Source organism: Chelonia mydas, chromosome 3 (assembly GCF_015237465.2).
Source record: "Chelonia mydas isolate rCheMyd1 chromosome 3, rCheMyd1.pri.v2, whole genome shotgun sequence".
NCBI lineage: Eukaryota > Metazoa > Chordata > Testudines > Cheloniidae > Chelonia > Chelonia mydas.
Window position 1 is genome coordinate 39,034,120 of NC_057851.1, and position 19,359 is coordinate 39,053,478.

The 19,359-nt window shown below is 40.9% G+C and overlaps 1 protein-coding gene across 6 annotated transcripts in view; it reads left to right on the plus strand.

Moving 5' to 3' along the window:
* The window catches only part of ARHGEF10 (Rho guanine nucleotide exchange factor 10), a 180,244-nt gene that overhangs the window by 120,724 nt on the left and 40,161 nt on the right, over positions 1–19,359 (plus strand). For all 6 annotated transcript variants that reach the window (XM_043542338.1, XM_043542336.1, XM_043542335.1 and 3 more), the window contains 7 exons: positions 871–986; positions 2,740–2,867; positions 3,054–3,154; positions 5,260–5,381; positions 7,577–7,663; positions 9,809–10,032; positions 11,234–11,391. In XM_043542338.1, coding sequence (XP_043398273.1) covers positions 871–986; positions 2,740–2,867; positions 3,054–3,154; positions 5,260–5,381; positions 7,577–7,663; positions 9,809–10,032; positions 11,234–11,391 — 936 coding nt within the window. The remainder of the gene's footprint in view (positions 1–870; positions 987–2,739; positions 2,868–3,053; positions 3,155–5,259; positions 5,382–7,576; positions 7,664–9,808; positions 10,033–11,233; positions 11,392–19,359) is intronic.

A 19,359-nucleotide genomic window follows, 5' to 3' on the forward strand; every position in this document is an offset into this window, starting at 1 on the left:
GTATCCAGGGAGTTCTCATGGTTGCTCACTATAATGGATTCCAAAGTTAATTAACTGGAGCGGGGGTCTTGGATCAGTGTTCATGTCGCACTCCCTGTCAATACACAGCCTGGGCCGAGGAAGCTAATGATCCACCCAGTGGACCAAATTCAGTGATGAATCCTGATCACTTGCCACCTGAGGCATGTTGCGCATACGCTAAGTAGAAGATTTCAGAGTAGCAGCCATGTTAGTCTGTATCCGCAATAAGAAAAGGAGTACTTGTGGCACCTTAGAGACTAACATTGCTTTGAGCATAAGCTTTCGTGAGCTACAGCTCACTTCATCGGATGCGTTCTGTGGAAAATACAGTGGGGAGATTTATATACATAGAGAACATGAAACTGTGTGTGTTACCATACACACTGTAATGAGAGTGATCAGGTAAGGTGAGCTATTACCAGCAGGAGAGCGGGGGGGAAAAAACCTTTTGTAGTGATAATCAAGGTGGGCCATTTCCAGCAGTTGACAAGAAGATGATGTAACTGGAGCTGCTGTGGTCGCTCTCTACTTATTGATTCTGGCTTGTTTTATGTTTTTGGTATTTTTTTATCCCTTGTCAATTTTACCATGTCTGTGGATTGGACGTTGTGTGCTGAGCTTTGGAGTGCCTAAGTCCCCCTTGTGAATTCCATCCTCGGTGTCTCTACATAGCAGGACACTCATCTGTTTTTTGTGTATGAGAAGGAGCAAGCTAGCCCTGTTTAGCCTGGCCTGTATATAGAATTAAATACCAGCAGCTTGTAGGTTGATATTTCTCACCTTCGCTTTTTCTTTGGCTGCAGAATTGGATATTTTGTTGTATATAACACACATTTTTATGTATTTCAGACAAACTTTATATGGGACCAGGACAACTGTACCATGATTTGCAGAATCTTTTACATGATTTGAATGTTGTCAGTCAAATTAGTCAACTGATAGGCAGTCTTAAAGGAAACTATCAGGTAACATCCAAAGCCTGACGTTTTCAAAATACACTTCCAGTCCTAAAGCTGTAGAATCAATCAGTCCTTCCTGAGAGCTCTGTACAGCATTCTTTAGTTCTCCCTGGAGAGCGTATAATCATCTTTAACTCCAGTAATTGATTTACTGTTAAATGTTTAGAGTTATAACTAGATTACAGCTCGCTTTCTAATCTTGTTTCTCTCTGTTGTTTGTGTGTGTGTGTGGGGGGGGGGGGGGGAGTAAAAGTGTCTGCATTTGCCCAGTAGCTGCTAAGCGAATATGAGTACAAGAATGCTTTCTTAGGACTGGGCCATGTAGGGGTGGGAAGATTGTTTTACACAGCATTACACTGCTGCTTTATCATATCTGTCTAAGGATCTTAACACCCACCCCAAATACCTAGTCCCACTCTTTGGTACAGGAGTTAAAATTGGGTGAATACTGTAACAAAGTTATTCATGAACATCCATTTGTATTTTTACACTAATTTGCTTAAGCTGTGTTCACACCACATTTGTCTTCTTTTTACCAGATATTCCAGCAAACAGCTATACTATTGCTCACCCTGAATGTTCAAAAATCATGAGTAAGGCCCCCAAAATCATGAGATTGTACAATTTTATGATTTTTAAGCCAAATAGGGTTTTTTAATTCACCTTCTGGTTTGAGCCTTTTAGGGTGTATTTGGGACACATTCTCAAGCTTTTCTTTTGCAACCATGGGGGCTAGAAGCTTAATATTTTGATAAATGAAACCTGAGATTCTCACATAATCTCTTATCTCCATTATCGGAGCATTAAGTAAAACATAAAATATTGCAAGACTTGTGATAACATTGCAGGTGATGGCAACACTGCTAATGTACAGTTAGGAATTTTCACTGAATCAATGATTTTGATGGGAATTTTGCAAAATTTTGGTGAATTTCAGGTGCATTATTGTAAATATTCAGACTGGAAACTAGTCAGGAGCTAGGAGCATACAATACCATGCCACTTACATAGCCAGTCAAAGAAGCACCAATTTTGAATATTGAATACTTAAGCAATACTTACTTGCAGGTGGTAAAGGGTGAACTGTTCATATTTATTTGAAGAATAAGGCCTCTCTTTCTTTGTGATTGAAACTTTGATTTATATAAAATTATATAAAATTTGAAATTAATCTACTTCAGGATATGGACTGCTCACCATCATTATTGCTTTGAGTGTATCAGATATACTCCTGCAAGACGACGGATCACCTAAATTACATGGTATTGTCTCTGCTACCTGACTAAATAACTCCCAACCCCACAGAGGACTTTCAGGATGCTTAAACAAGTACCTCTGGTTTGAATATTTGAGAAAATGTGGCATTTACACAAGGATTTGAACTTTTTTTCTACAAAAAACGTACAAAACAAAAGTTGGCTTGTATAAATGTTCAGTGAAAGGTAATTAAAGGGTCCTGAATACGGCTGAAGCAAATTTATATTTTTTATTCCATCAGATGTTTGTGAATATGTTCTGCTCTATTCACCCAGCTGTACTTGCAATAAACTGTTTGAAAGTCCATCATCAGATGAAACATGTTGACAAACATTTGTCGAATAATTTTGACTGGCATTAACAAATCTGTGTAAATTATTCATGTGCAATGTGTGCAGACAAAAAAGGTTAATGTGTCATTCATAAATTGTTAGTGGCAGAGTTAGCTTAAAGGAGAATGTGTTAGTATTGTACATGGACACCTTTTCTTTTAATCTTGCAGAACTTAAACCAATCAGTGGCCCATGACTGGACGTCAGGTTTACAAAAACTTATACTGAAAAAAGAAGATGAAATCAGAGCTGCAGATCGCTGCAGAATTCAGCTGCAGCTTCCCGGGAAGCAGGACAAGTCAGTAGAAATTTTAAATCTAAAACTTTCTCAGTGTGTATATGCATAAGAAAGGAATAAAGAGCTCATCGTGTTCCTCAGCATTCCTAGCCCTGACTGTGTCCTGTACTTGTTAGAACAAGATGTTTCATTTAATTTTTAGAGAGTTTATAGAAAAGTGATTATTATTTCTTTAATGTCTCACAGGTCTGGGCGGCCAACTTTCTTTACTGCAGTGTTCAATACATTTACTCCTGCTATCAAACAGTCTTGGATCACCAATTTACAAATGGCTAAGCTTGCTCTTGGTAAGACTTAGTTGCCTTAAGCTAACTGAAGCACTGTATCAAGTTGAGAGAATGTTAACTCTTTCTCTAGATAGTTTTTAGGTTACAATATAATGTGTGTTCAAAGATTAATTTATTTATGGAAAGACTTCCTGTAGAAGTTGGAAATCAAGTTACAGTATATAGTAATAAGAGTATATCACTGAAGAATCATAGAAGATTAGGGTTGGAAGAAACCTCAGGAGGTCATCTAGTCCAATCCCCCTGCTCAAAGCAGGACCAACACCAACCTACCCTGGCCCAACACCGCTCCCGGAAGTGGCCAGTGCAGCCCCAGGGGTCGGAGTCTCTCTCTGTGCTCTGCTCCTGCCTGCAAGCCTCACCCCTGCAGCTCCCATTGGCAGGGTAAGCTGTGGGGGTGGTGCTTACAGAGAGGGGCAGCGCGTGGAGCCACGCCTCCCCCCCAGGGGCTGCAGGAGCCTGTTGGCCCCTTCCTGGAGCAGTGTGGGGCCGCGGTAGGCAAGGAACCTGCCTTAGCCTCGCTGCGTCTGCCGCTGACCGGGAGCCACTGGAGGTAAGTGCTGGCCAGCGGGAGGCCGCACCCCAACCCCCATCCCTGAGCCCCCTCCCGGAGCCAGCACACCATACCCCCTCCTGCACCCTGAACCCCACCATGAGCCCCCTCCCAGAGCCAACACCCCAAACCCCATCCTGCACCCCAAGCCCCAGCCTTGAGCCCCCCCCAGAGCCAGCACCCCATACCCCCTTCTGTATCTGGAACCCCTCCTGCACCCGAAGCCCCAGAGCCAGCACCTTGGACCCCCTCCTGCACCTCAACACTCTGTCCCAGCCTGGAGCCCCCTCCTGCACCCAAATTCCCTCCTAGAGCTTGCACCCCTCACCCCCTCCTGCACTGTGAACCCCTTGGCCCCAGCCCAGAGCCTGCACCCCGTCCTGAACCCCTCTGCCCCAGCCCAGTGAAAGTGAGTGAAGATGGAGGAGAGCAACCAACGGAGAGAGGTGGGGATGGAGTGGAGCGGGGCGGGGCAGATCCTGGGTTGCCTTTAGATTCAAAAAAGTGATCTTGGGTGTGAAAAGGTTGGAGACCACTTATCTAGACCACTCCTGACAGGTGTTTATCTAATCTACTCTTAAAAATTGCCAATGATGGAGATTCCACAGCCTCCCTAGGCAATTTATTTCAGTGCTTAACCACCCTGATAGTTAGGAAGTTTTTCCTTATGTCCAACCAAAACCTTCTTTAATAAAAGCAATTTAAACCTATTGCTTCTTGTCCTTTCCTCAGTGGTTAAAAACAATAATTCTTCCCCCTCCTCCTTGTAACAGCCTTTTATGTACTTGAAAACTGTTAGCATGTCCCCTCTCAGTCTTCTCTTTTCCAGACTAAACAAACCCAATTTTTTCAATCTGCCCTCATAGGTCATGTTTTCTAGACCTTTAATCATTTTTGTTGCTCTTCTCTGGATTTTCTCCAGTTTGTCCACATCTTTCCTGACATGTGGCATCCAGAACTGGACACAATACTACAGTTGAGGCCTAATCGGTGTGGTGTAGAGAGGAAGAATTACTTCTCATGTCTTGCTTACAACACTCCTGCTAATACATCCCAGAATGATGTTTGCTTTTTTTTTTTTTTTTTTTTTGCAACAGTGTTACACTGTTGACTCATATTTCTCTTGTGGTCCACTATGACCCCCAGATGGTCCCTTTCTACAGTACTCCTTCCTAGGCAGTCATTTCCAATTTTGTATATGTGCAACTGATTACTCTATTTAGGAAGGAACACTTTGCATTTGTCCTTATTGAATTTCACCCTATTAACTTCAGACCATTTCTCCAGTTTGTCCAGATCATTTTGAATTTGAATGGAATGAAATTAAAGAGTTGTAGATAGCTCAGTTCAGATTTACATATTAGTGTGTTATTTTACATCTCATATACTCCCCCAAAATACAGATGTAATAACAAATAATATTCTTTCATAAACTGGGGCTGTTTGGGATTAAAAGATTGATAGAACAGTTTGTTTTATCTATATTTTTAGTGAGCTGGTAGGAACTATTAAGTGAAAGCACTGTGGGGTATTTTACGTTTTGCCATTACAGCAGAGGAGAACCTCCTGGGGTGGTTCTGTGTAGAAGACGATGGGAATCAGATCAAAAAAGAGAAGCATCCTCTCCTTGTTAGACACATGCCAGTAATGGTGGCCAAACAACAGGAATTTAAGGTGAATAGTTTTGGTATCTTACGTAATACGTGTGAGCTCACTACTAAAGGTTTAACATACAATCACATCTTAGGAATACATTTGTTTGGTTTGATTCAGGCTTGCTTCTGCAAGCTTCTGCTAACGTATCCCAGGGTACGTGGTTCTTATGTGAAAATGCAGTTTTACTTTAAAAAGTGATATAAAAATGGTACTTGTGCTTAATGGATCTTTCCTGAAGTCTGTTCAAAATCACATCTGCTGCTGACTTTAGTGACAAAAATAAACTGAGCACATTTGATTTATAAATTGAGATATTAAACATGAACCACCCCATGATGCCATATTTGCAGTGTCCCTTTTCAGAGCAGAACCACAATTTATAGCAACCAAAATCCACTGTAAAACCTCCAGTCTCCCATAAAACCATACATGTTCAGGTCCCATAAAACAGTGGACTATTGCTATATTGAATAATTTTTGACTCCGAGCCTACTGAATGCTAATCAAATTCAATTTTAAAATGTAAATTGAGACCTAGCTGCTGGGATCATGTGATTACAATAGAATCTCAACCTACTTAAAATAAATAGGAAAGTCTCTAGCCCTCATAGTTGCAAAGAAAAGCTTGAAAGTGTAACTTAGTGAAACACATGCAGTGACATCTACCTGAGTCTGCAGAGAGCCTGAAACAATAGGTCTAAGATGTGTCAATTTCTCTATGCATCTCAAAGGGGAAGTTAACTCTAAGACTCACTACTCTAGGGGGCACTACCCGTGCCACCATTGACAGGAGGAGAGTGTAGAACTCCCAAGGAGGGAGCCATCCTACCACCATCCCTACTGTTTCCAAGAGGAGGGGGCCCTGCTGTCACTCCTGAGACTAGCATGCGGAGGCATGGCCACTTGTTGGCAGAGCCACCTTGCTACTACCCTGTCTCTCTGCAGTGGGAAGGACTCCCTCTGCTGCTGCTGCTCGGAGGCAGGGCCCCAGCATATGGGCAGGCCACAGGAGCCCCATACCACACTGTGCTGCGAGCCTGGTGGCCTTGCCTATCGTCTTTCACTATGCTATACATACTGTTTTATAGTACATGGATGCTGTTCCTTTAAACAGATTTCCTATCAAAGGCCCTGATCTTACAGGCTTGCCAAATTGGGGGCTAAAGTGCCACTAATTTAGTTATGGAAAACTTTTCATCAGATTTGACCAAGTCTTGAATAAAGGCACAAAAAGCAGCCCAAGAGATGTCCAAACCTCAAATTCCGTCTCTTTCACCAACAATGGATGTAGCCATTATAGCAACGAGAATACACTTTACTGGGGTTTTCAATTTCAGCAAGTGTCAGCGAGCAGTGTGCTGAACTGGACTTGGAGAGCTCTTGTTTTTCTTGATCTCTCAGTGGCCGCCTTCTACTCTTTTAATGGGCTGCCATGCAAACAGATGTTGGTTTGCTGGAGAATGCAGATGATAAAGCTTGCCTTTGAGAAAACTATCCATAAATTCTGATGTGGGCACCTGAAATGGGTGACCTTATTTTCAAAAGTACTGAGCACTCAACAACAACTATTGACTTCAGGGGGGTTGCTGCTGGGTGCTCTGCAGTTTTTAAAATCAACTTGTTTATATATGTACCTAAGGTAGGATTTTTAGGAGCCTAATTTATGCACTCATTTTTAAAGTCTTTTCCTTACTGAGTAGATAGTGCTGTATATGAAGGAGTTTTAAAATATCCTTATTTCTTAGTTTTTAAATTCTCCAATTTTATCTGAGTTTTTCCTGTCACATTGCAACAGCGACAGCAAACTCCACAACTTTTTCTTTATTAGAGAGAAGAGCATTAGTGAACATTTCAGATGGAGACTGTCTACTTAAAAGCACAATTTCTTATTTAATGTCTTCAGAAAATACATTTTACTGAATTGAATATGCTATGATGTGTAAATGTTAGTTTGGATTAATTAAACACATTTTAAAATGTATACCTAAACTTTAAAGAGTAATTCCAGCGGTGTTATATTGAGGATGTAAATCCATTACTCCTCATAAGGGTCCCAATTCTGCAAAGCATTTAGTGTGGTACTTAAGTGCTTTGCTGAATTAGGATGAACTTAAATGTATGCTTAAAATGCTTAGTTGACATGGGGCCTTCAAAAAGGATGGCTGTATCTTCTTCATTGTAAATATGAATAATTTTTCATTCTTTCTTTCAAGATTGAATGTGCTGCTTATAATCCTGACCCTTACCTCTGTAGTGAAACTGAGCCAGATTCCTGTTCCATGGAGCATGGTTTTCTGTGGGTAAGTTAAGTCTTCAGACACCAAGTGAGGCGTGGGTTTTCTTTTTCAATTTTTCTTTCTTATTTTTCTGTAAGAATTCTCACTACATGGATTTGATATGCATGCACATTCTGAATAGCTAAATACTACAACAGAAATCCAGTAGTTTTGTCCCCATAATCTTGTTACTTTGTGAGCTCACATCCACGCTCACAAATTATTTGGTGACGTGGTTTGTTAGAAATGCCCAAGAACTCAGCATAGCCATGCAGCTAATCTCAAATGAGTTGCAATAAAACTACATATGAGACCACAACATACCATCATCCATTCCATAATTTAGAAATGTTTTGAAGAGTTTTAAAAAATTCGATTGGGACTATTTTTTATATCCTCTAGATGTAAAACTATGCTGGCATAATATTATTAACCCAATTATAAAGGCATTCCTACAAGCCAGAAAGTATAACTAATGGATTTTTTTAAAACATCTGCCAATTTGAATAGCTTTTCCTTACATAATCAGATTCATGTTGTCACTCTTTTAGAGGCTGATATTTTGGCAACTTTCAGTAGTAGAAGCAAAAGGTGGAAATACTCTTTTCTAAAGGTCTGATTTGAGATGATCTGTGTAACTCACTCATGGCTTTGCTAATTACGAATACAGTCATCACAAAATCGTGCCAATAAAATCTTTATACCACACCAGAATGTTCTTTTCTTCTCTTATAAATTATATATTATAATAATAATAAAATAATATAAAAAGTTAAAGTATTCCTATGTACACGTTTATTTCTTTGCCCTGGAATGGAAGTTCTCCCAGCATTCCCACCTCCCTAATGCACACTGGTATGACGTGCAGGGTTGGCAATATTTGATCTTTGTGCAGTGAGATATGTAGGGTCCAATACCTCCCTAACCAACAGGGATAGAAATGGATAGTTAATACCATGGGGAGCTGGTAATCCTTTCCATTAGGGTACAGTACTTGTTTCAGGCCCTCAAATTACAGAAAATAATGAACCTTAAGCTTCCAGCTCAAGGTTTTATAGTGAAGCTATTATAGAGAATAGCGGGGAGGCGACTCACCCCTGCAGTGCCTCTTGCTGGCTGTCTAGGAATTAGCTCTTTTTACCAGCTCTGGAGCGCCCTCTGTTGGTGCCTCGCTGTTGTTGGCCCCCGTGTCCCTCCCGGACCCCGGTGCCTTTTTTTCTGGGGTGCTGCCCCTCCAGGCAATACCCCACAGATCTGGGTCTCCCCTCCCCAGGGAACCCATCCCCATCCCCACCTTGCCTCAGCCTATGGACTACTAGCGCCCTTTCACTGGGGCCGACTGCAGTCTGTATAAGCCAGTCATCATAGGCAATGGGGGGGTTTGAACCTGCTGCCTCCGCCTACTCTTGGGCTGCCCTGTTGCAACCCCAGTACCCTGTTTTAGGCCATCTGCCAGGCCTCTAGCTTGGGGCTTTTCCAGTATGGAGCCTCCCAGCTCCTCTGGCCTTCCCCAGCCCTGCTTCACTTCAAGTACCCTGGTGCGCTCCCCAGCAGCCAGGCCTATTTTCCACAGCTAGAGGAGACTCTGTGTGCTCCTGGCCCACTGCCCTCTTATAAGGGCCAGCTGGGCCCTGATTAAGCCAGCCACGGCCTGACTGGTGTGTGGCCCCCAGCTGAGGCTGCTTCTCCCAATCAGCCCCACTTTTCCTTCCCTGGCACAGGCCTCTCCCCGGGCTGTTTTAAGCCTTTTAAGGCAGGAGCAGGTGACTGCCCCGCTACAAGAGCTTTCTAAAACTTATTAGTTACAGAAGCATTATATCACACTAATGTTCTGTGTTATATTTGTATTACATTGCATTATGTATACACACAAGTCTCAAAAGGGTATATAATAACCTTCCTTTAGAAACAGAAATGTCAGAACTGTGTATACAAGTGTGCTGAGAAAACCAATTTCATGGGTTTTTTTTGCAATATTTTAAACTATTTTATGATTGGTGTTTTCTTGTAACTTTTTTTGTGTGCTAAATTAACACATGAAAGCTCCTTTAAGTGCTTAGAACCTGAGAAGCTGTCTTTAATTAGTTTGCCATGTGTTTGTCATGGTTAACTGTGATCTTGCCCTGGAAGGATGTTAATCTTTTCCTTTCTCGTTACTCTCTAATTCAGATTGGCAGTTGCACTAACCAGATGGGCCAAATTGCAATTGTCTCATTTCAAAACTCCAGTCCCAAGGTTATTGAGTGCTTCAATGTGGAATCACGCATTCTCTGCATGGTCTACATTCCAGAGGAGGAGAAACAGAAAGAGTTAAATGTGGCTCCAGAGTCTGAAAATGTGGCTACGAAAACCTCAAAAGTGCCTACTGTCTGCCTGGGCATGGAGGAAGGAAGGTGATAGTCAATTTCAATATATTGCCTATAATTTACTTTGTTTACTACTCTACAATAAAAATTGTCCACCCAATTCTACGTACACTTCAGAAAATCATATTAAAATGACACCTATGAGTAAACGGACGCATCAGTTATCCCAAGATCCTATCACATAATCCAGTAACAACATACATGTAATAAAAATTAACCTCCACACAAATTTTTTTAAAACTTATCATACATGGGATAAAAACCATAGAGACTAATAAATACCTCTGAAGAAAAAGGATTAATTCCTTTAAATAATGTAAAGACATAAGTACAGATTTTTAAGGATATTACATCATTCCATCATTTTAATAATCAGGAGGGTTTGAAAATGATGAAGTGCTGTTAGCAACACGAAAAGCAAGTAATTATTTAGCTTTTATAATGCTGCATTTGCAGGATTTGACAGAAATTTGTCATGCTAATAAAATAAAACACGTTGATGTTGTTTATCACGTATGAACTGAGTCTTTTGACTAGGTTATCTCTGTACGGTAGTGAAAAACAGAAATAGGTCTGTGTGACGTTGTTGGTATGGTAAGCAAAGGATGGAGGATGTAACTGTTGAGAACGTAAGTATGAGAATTTGTGTGCTCTTCCTGCCAGTGTAAATAAGGGACTATTCTTTCTATAAAAATAATGTTGTAGATTTTCTAAATTTAAAGCAATAAAGCATAATCAGACTAGTTCTTTGCATGTGTAAACTGCTGTTCATGTCAGAGCTACCTATTTACCTATCATTTCTGACATATCCATCATGATAGTATATAGGTACCATGACAAAGAATTTAAAATTAAAATTGATTTCTGGTACTGAACTATTTTCTTTCTTCTGTCAGGTAGGGCTGGATCCAAAGCTCACTGAAGTCAAGAAAAGACTTCACTGGGCTTTCAATCAGGCCCTTGAGAGGTACAGCTCTGGGTCCGTAAGAGGACAGTATCTTGTAGAAGAAAGGTCTCTCCATCTGAAATGAAGTCTCCATAATACAGGGAATTTATTGTTTGGGCATAAAGTAATAATGAAAAGGACTAGATGAACAACATTTTTTAGCGTAATAAAGGACCTTTATTTTTTCCCAATACTTTTATTACCATAAAACCTTTTGTGACCTTTATTGTAAGAACTGAATAAGACATATTTACATTTTTTGCGTGCCTTTTTTTTTGGTAGCATTTCTATTTACAAGAGTCATCAAGGCTCAAAGAAAGTTCGACTTCAGCACTTCTTCACCCCAGAAAAATCAACTGTGATGAGCCTAACGTATCTGTCGCAGTACTTGTTTGCTGGTCTGGTTAATGGGAACATTGCAATCTACACAAAAGCAGAAGGTAGAGTAATAACATCCTGAGGAACTCCTGTGTCAATATATTTTGGCAGGAGCAGATTTCCATTGCTATATTTTTCCTTTCCTGAACAGCTTCTGAATTGAAGTTACTACAATTTGATGCAAACATTTACTTTTGAAATGTTTTCTTTATAGCCTTGTGGCTTTTGTTCTTTCCAAAGGATGGTGTGTGCTTGGCTGTTAGTCCTGATTTATTATTGTTATATCAGTATTGTTGTTATGCACATTATGTTATCTGTCAGAGGCCCCACACAGGATCAGGTCCCTGTTGTACTAGCTACTGTAAAACACATATAAAGACTTTCCCTGCCTAGAGAGCTTACTATAGGTGATAACAATCAAGATACTGTATTTAACACAGTACAGATGCTAATGTCAATCTAGTTCCCAATATCTGAGAAGGGAAAGGTTTCTCTTTGCTGTCTCTTTTAGCAAATCCAAATTGAAATGGTGACTAAACTGTGTTGGGGGATAGATAGTTCCTCTCTAGATACATTGCTCATGCACCTCACAAAGAGGCCTCCCTTTCCCATTGCTCTTATTTGAGAAGGTTTTAAGGTATGGTTAAATTTGGGCAGTGGGGAATCCAAAACAAGAGGTGTGAAGGATGCTTCTTTCCCACCAGCTACCATGTTTAGCCCAATGGCCCTCTCCTTGCCTACCTCACTGAGCTCTCTTGTGGACTTTGCTCCAGGGACAGCTGCATTAGACCACAGGCCCTTTTAAGAATATTCCCCAACTGAATGTCAGGCCTGCTCTACACTACACAGTTAGGTCAGCTTAACTACATTGCTCAGGGCTGTGAAAAGTGTCATGCCCTGTGCAACATAATTAAGCCGACCTACGCCCTGGTGTAGACCCTGGAAGGTCGATGGAAGAATTCTTCTGTTGACCTAGGAACTGCCTCTCAGAGTGGTGGATTTACCACAGCAACAGAAGAACATCTTTCGCTTTGGCGCTGTAGCATTTCTACTTCAGACTTACGCACAGACAGGGAAGAACCTGTCCCTAATATAGCAATGGGGTGGACTTGATCATGCTCAGGTGCATCCCACAACATCATTCCGATGGTCCCAATTGCTATATGTGGCTGTAGGGCTGGGGACAAGGAGTGAATTGACAGCCTCCTCAGAATGTGATGGGTTTGAGCAGTCATTTAAGACTACAGTTGTCTTCACACAGCTGCTTCCAAGAAGGATGCACTCCACCAAAAACGGGAGTTGCACCCCTTTGTAGGTGAGAAGAGATGCATGGATTCTCTGGGATCCACTTCTGCAGAGGCAATTAAGGAGAGGACAATCAGATAGCAGTACTGTACAGTATAAAGAACTTAACTAACAAGGATTGTGTTCAGGTTGCCTGAACCTTTGACATGGAAAATCTACATCCAGTCATTTCTGGCTCATCTTGCAGTGTCTTCCCCTACCGTTTGCCTCACATCTGTTGTTACAGCTCTTCATGCCTAATAAAAATGTTACCAGTCATTTGTTTTCATATTAACATCAATTTTCCATATAGTTTGCTGCTGTGGTCATGTGTAAGACACAGTGTGCTTATCCAGACAGTCAGTCCTGAAGGAGTGTTGTTATGAAGCACTGACCTATTTTATCAGACAGACTATTCTGAGCTGTGGAACAAGAGACACGGAGAATGTGGCCTAATAAGTATTTCACGTAATTTATCAGCACAGAATCAAAATGTCCCCTTTAGTTTTACAGTGTGTGTCAGTTTCCAGTCACAGACATCAGTTCAATGCACTAATAATTTGATGTATACAGATTAAAAGATTACACCGAAAAGTGAAATATTGGATATTTTCTAAATAAAAGCATCTTGCTACACTAAGAATCATAAAATCATAGAATATCAGGGTTGGAAGGGACCTCAGGAGGTCATCTAGTCCAACCCCCTGCTCAGAGCAGGACCAATCCCCAACTAAATCAGACATTCTTATCTGCATGCCCGTATTCAGAGAAAGGCAAATGCGAATCCCAGTGCACATTTTATGTAATTGGGCAGTGCGCTGCGGAGTTCCATGGGGTAAGGAAGGAAAAATCTTTCTTCCAGGCTGCATAGCCACTTTGCAGCTGCTATTGCAGGTTCAATCCTGGTTCCTTCCCGGTTCCTTCCCACAAAAAACAGAATGGGCAGTGGATGTGTGTAGTCACAAATCCACCAGGTCTGCCTCATTCTATTTCTAGCCCCAAAATGATTCTCACCTGCCCCACTGCTTTCATCTGGTAAAGCACAGCTTCAAATTGTCCAGTGTGTACAGATGCCCATTTGTGTTCCTGCAGGCCTGCCCCTCCCCCTTCTTTGCACCTGCAGAACTTTTACCCATTTCACTGCAGTCAGAGCACACTGTGGCTGCAGGAACGGGGGCAGGAATTGTCCCAAATTGTTCCTTTAAAGGGAAATTTAAAAGGCATGTTTAGTAAACTGAGGGGATGAGGAGGAGGACTGGGGAATTTTCACAGCCAAACTACCTCTCTTGCATATTTCTGTATGGACAACAATGTTTTATGTAACTAGACAACCATTTGTCAAAATGTTTTTACTTCCCCATTGTAAATCAGCTAAACAGCAGTAAGTAACGAACAAAGGTAAAGGAACATGGTCTTCTTGAAATATAATCAATTTCAAAAAGTGAGCTATAAGTAATTTGAGATACTGCCTGTGCCTCAAACTTCTCCTAGTTTATTTTCCTGATGTTCTATGAAATAGCCACACAGACAAAAGGACATTATCCTAACAGTACAGTCCTATTTTACACATGTGAAAGTAGTGTTACTGGGGAAAAAATGAAACTGCCCATAACAAAGCGCTGTCGTTATAGGCAGTGTGGGTAGCACTGCTTTTTATTAAGGTTGCTTGACACTTCCCATTATAAGACCCTGTTTTCAGTTGCTTAAAACTTTGCCAAATTTTAGCTGTTTGGGCTGAAATTTTATATGCTGGGTATCTGATTGAGGCTGATTATTTATTTATTTTCTGCCAAAACAGTCCAGACATTACTGAGAACGAGGTTAAGGAAAAATACATCATTTTGCCCAGGCTACAAAAATCTGTGGCTCTTTCTTGAAAAGCTTTAGCTTCTCTATACTTTGGAACAGAGACTTGAAATATGGCCAGAGGGTTGCCTTTATGGCAGGGGTGTGCCTTTTGCCATCCTCATGTAAATCCACCAAAATTTGACCAAGTTATAAGTCTTTGAAAAATCACAGTTTGCACAAGAGACTTGGTAGAGCTTATCAGTTCAGTTCCCTTAAGATTCCATCCAGGCCTGGGGCTTAGCAGGGCTTTCTATCCAATAGCAATTCCCGGCTGCTCTAGAACATACTAGGTCCAAGTAAAGGCAGTGGAACTAAGAGCAAGAAGCCTGACTCTCTTGTGCTTTCATTGACCCTGACCCTGCTGGGCCCAGACAGGCTAGAGGAGGAAGCTACCTGGTTTGAATGTATTGGGGGAACCTGGTGGAACAGGAAGAGGATATGGGATTGGATGCTGGAGGAGGGGGAAAACGGCGACTGGGAGCTGGAGAGAGATTGGGACTAGCTGGGACTGGGACGTGGAGCCAGGGAGAGAAATGAGGTGGTAGGGACTGAAAGCCAATGGGTGGAGGAAGAAGACTGAGATCAGATAAGGAGCCTGGGGAGTGGAGATTGGGATTAGCTAGGCAAAGAGACTAAGACTGGGAACCATAGGGGGAGGGGAGGGAAGACAGATCTGAAGAAGAGCCAGGGTATAGGGGTGAGAACTGGGATTCTCTGGGCACAGAAGTTTGGACAAGGAGTGTGAGGGTGGTGGACAAGAAACCTAGGGAATAAGAGAGACCCCCAGTGGGAACAGGGACAGTACGGGGTTAACTGGAGGTTGGAGGTGTGGGGAGGGGAAAGACAGATTGGACGAGAAGTCAGGAGGGGGGAAATGGCTGGGCAAGGGAACTGGGAATGGTGGGGGGAGGAAGAGGAAACATTTTTCCTCTTTCAGTTGTCATAATTCTACACGTTAATGGTAATAGATAGTAAAACTATTACAGTGTCTTGATTTTCAAGTTGACAGTGTTACTTTGAGTTATTTCGGATATTTGAGATAAATGCACCAGTCACTTAGCAAAAGTTTTGCATTTTGCTTTAAAATTCATGCTAACTTGCTTCTCTTTTCTAGTTTTTCTTTTCCTCATTGAATGAAAGGGCAAAATTGTTAATCTCATTTGTATTATTACTTTGTGTATTGGCTTTGTATCATCGTTGTTGCAATTGAAAGGACGCTGTAAAGTAGCGTAGCACCAGCCTATGTGTCTTATGTCATCTAATGTCATGTGCCAGTCAACCATTATTGCTTTTTTGGTAGAATTACAAAATGAGAATTAGTGGATGGAGAAAAAGTGGTAAATGAAATACATATTTTGATTTTAATAAAGCATTTGATACAACATCTCAGTCTTACAATCAGAACTAATCCAAATCCACTTGCGTATGAAAATTCTCAAGTGGATAGGAAAGGGACTGAAGGACCATAAACAAAAGATAATAAATGGCCAAGTAGGAAGTTGAAGGGAAGGGTGGAATTTGTAGTGGGTTACTGCTGAGATCTGTATTAGGTCAAGTCTTTGACCCCATTCCTGCTGTATGATTTTAAACTAATAGGGCTCCACAGGGTGCAAATGCAAAGGTCACTCATGCAGATCCAGCTGCAGGACTGAGGCCTTGTCAGGGAAGAGTAAAGAACCCATTAAAGAAACAGTGATGATCCTAAACTAAGAGAAGCTATAAACACCAGTATAAAAAAATCATACATAGGAAAGTAGAAGCATGGCCAGAAGATAATATTACAGTCCAACTTGGGGAGGAAAAAAAACAAAAATACTTAATACATTGGTGAGATAATTATGCAAAACACAGATATTCATGGGATGCAGGCAGAAGAAACTTGGAAAGTGGAGATTTGGGAGTGATTGAACAGCCAAGCAGATGTGTTAGCTATGAGATATGGTAGCAGAAAAGGGTCAGTGCACATTTGTCTTGCATTCCCAGAGGCTTTGTGTCTCAGGACAGGAAAGTAACACTCAATTTTTATACAGTTTAGGTATGTTGCACCTGGAATATTGTGTTCAGTTTCAGGCACTTCACTGCCAGAAAAACGTTGACTTAGTCTGTGGAATTCAGAGAACAATAGCAGCAATCATCCGGAGACTAGAAATATTGATTTATGAGTAAATAGTGAAAGTGTTTAGCTAAACAACCGCTAAGTAACACCATGATAACAATCTGCAAACATTTGCAGGGGATTAACACCAAGGAGGATGAGGTATTATCCTGCAGAGTTAAAGGGGAACATAATGGGATGAAATTAGGAATGGGACAATTTAAATTCATAACAAACTTCCTGACAGTGAGACCACTCAGTCTGTGGAATAGTCTCCTAAAGGAAGTGATGGGAGCCCCCTTTGTTTATGAGATTTAAACCTGGACTGAACAAAATACTGTTAACTGTACAAGGGCGATGGACTAGCAGTGGTACTGAAAAAGATAAATACTATTATCCTGGTGTTGGCTTTATGTCCTCATCCATACTACAGGAAATACCTTGTATACTGCAAATATTGAGTTAGTTACCTAATCTTATTTACTTACTTAAGGCAGGTACTTTCAGTGCCACCTATGTAGGTGACTTAAAAGAAGTTGGAGTCAGATAAAGTCTATGATGTTTTATATTCGACTGGAATCCTGCCATTTGATATGCAATATTGGTTCGTATTTGGAAAATACTGTTTACTGTGCTCACCATGTGCACGTGCAGTGAAGGGTTTTCCTGGGCATATGAAGATGCACGCTGTATTCAGAGGAAAGCAGGGATGAGCCCTAAAATAGTTATCCCCAGATGATGGGAAAAGTGCTATTATTTGCAAACATCATTTTGTTTTTAAATCCGTTGTCCTATCCTGAAGAAATTAAATAAATCACTCGCCACTGTTCATATACCACGTGATATAAAAATGTGTGTGCTCCACTGCACAAATAAACTAACAAACCCTATTCCCAGGGTTGTGCTGGCAGCATTATTGAAATCATCAATCGTGCTGCTGAGTAAGACAGGAAGTTACCAAACAAAAAGATGCATGTTAAATTCAGCTCAGTTGACGGCACCAGGAGTGGGGCGGTGGAATGAATGCAAGCTATAAATGGACATTTTGATGGGGAAAGTAATTTTTTAAATCATGTTGTATCATACCAAGAACCGAGAATAAAACTAAATTATGCAATAATACAGTTTGCCTTCAGACTATTACATGGAGGAAAAAAATGTTCCCCCACCCCAAGAATGCTGTTCTGGTCCCTGCTTGTCCCTCCCCACCCATCCACTGGGACCCGTGTCTCCCTCAGCTGAGGAGTTTCCCTTCTCTTACCCACACAATGCATGAATTGGTGATTCCAGGAGTTGAGTTCTCAGTGGACTCTGCTGTACAAAAGTAGATTCCCTGTTCACTAGGTCACAGCACCATTTGGCTCAGCTGCCCCTCCATCAGAACAGAAGGGTGGCTGGGCCAAATTTGAGTGGTGTTACAACCCCATTCACTGGGTTGCAACCAGCCTTTTGTTCCACCTACCTGATTTACAGGTGCAATTAGGTAGTTAAAGGTGAAGTATTACCACATGTATCCTCAGTTTACTGCAGCATAAAACTGCAAAAATAATTATTTGTAGGTGCAAATGTAACACTGACAGAGCCCCGTTGTCACGGTCGGGATTGAACCAGTGACCTCTGGAGCTAAATGCATGAGCCTCTACTGCATGAGCTAAAAGCTATGTGGCTGTTAGCTAAGGCTATAGAGGAGACTCATTAATCTCTCTCTCAGTGGTCTCAGTGCCACTAGATGGGACAGAACACCACATCCAGGAGGTGTGTGGGTTACACAAAATTAGAGAATGATATTGAAAATCAAGCACATTGCACAAACACATTATAGCATCAAGACCATTTAGGTCCCAATCCGGCATTTTTTGCATACCCAAAATCTCACTGAAATGCTGAGTTTTGGATTTTCACAGAATGTAGATGTGGGCCCATTGTGCTATCAGTACCAATAAAAAATGACTTTTGGAAAGTAATTTTTGATCCACATAAATGAAGAGTCTCTGAAGAGAGTTTTCAGAGTAACAGCCGTGTTAGTCTGTATTCGCAAAAAGAAAAGGAGTACTTGTGGCACCTTAGAGACTAACCAATTTATTTGAGCATAAGCTTTCTGAAGAGAGTGACTACTAAAACCAAATTCTGTTAGGTCAAATTGGATTAAAGTTTTTTAAATTTTTGAAAACAAAATTAGTATCTGTAATGGATATCAGCTGGTGATCTTCCTTTCTATTTTAATGCATATATGACATATTACATGTAGTGACTATATATGAAATTTGATCAAAATTAACTAAAGAAGGACTTGATTCTGCAGTCCCTTATTCACATGAGTAGTTGTATTGAAGTCATCATGAGCACTAAGGGCATAATCCAGACACTTTCTGAAATCAATGAGTCTTTTCATGCCCTTCAGTGAATGAAGTAAGTGGAAAAGACATCCACTGTCTTCAGTTTATATTGAATCAGGCCTTAATTGCCTAACTTTTAAAAATAAATGGTGACCCTGAAAGAAACGAGGTAGGAATACATTGGGAATCATTATACATTTCAGTTATGTTTTACACCAAATTCAGACGTGCAGAAAATAAACAGACTAGTGCACTTATGTCTCAGAAGAAATGGTGTTGTCAATGAACAAGATAGTCTCTAGTTGAATTTAATGTGTGATTCATTTCTGAAAAGCGACTATATTAAAAAAAAAGCAGCTTTTTACTCAGCAGATCTACTCATGGTGCAAATTCAAAGTCTGTGTACTTTAGCGGAAATAGTAAAACTATGCCATTTTTTACTGCTCTTACCCCTGAAGAAGCAAAAT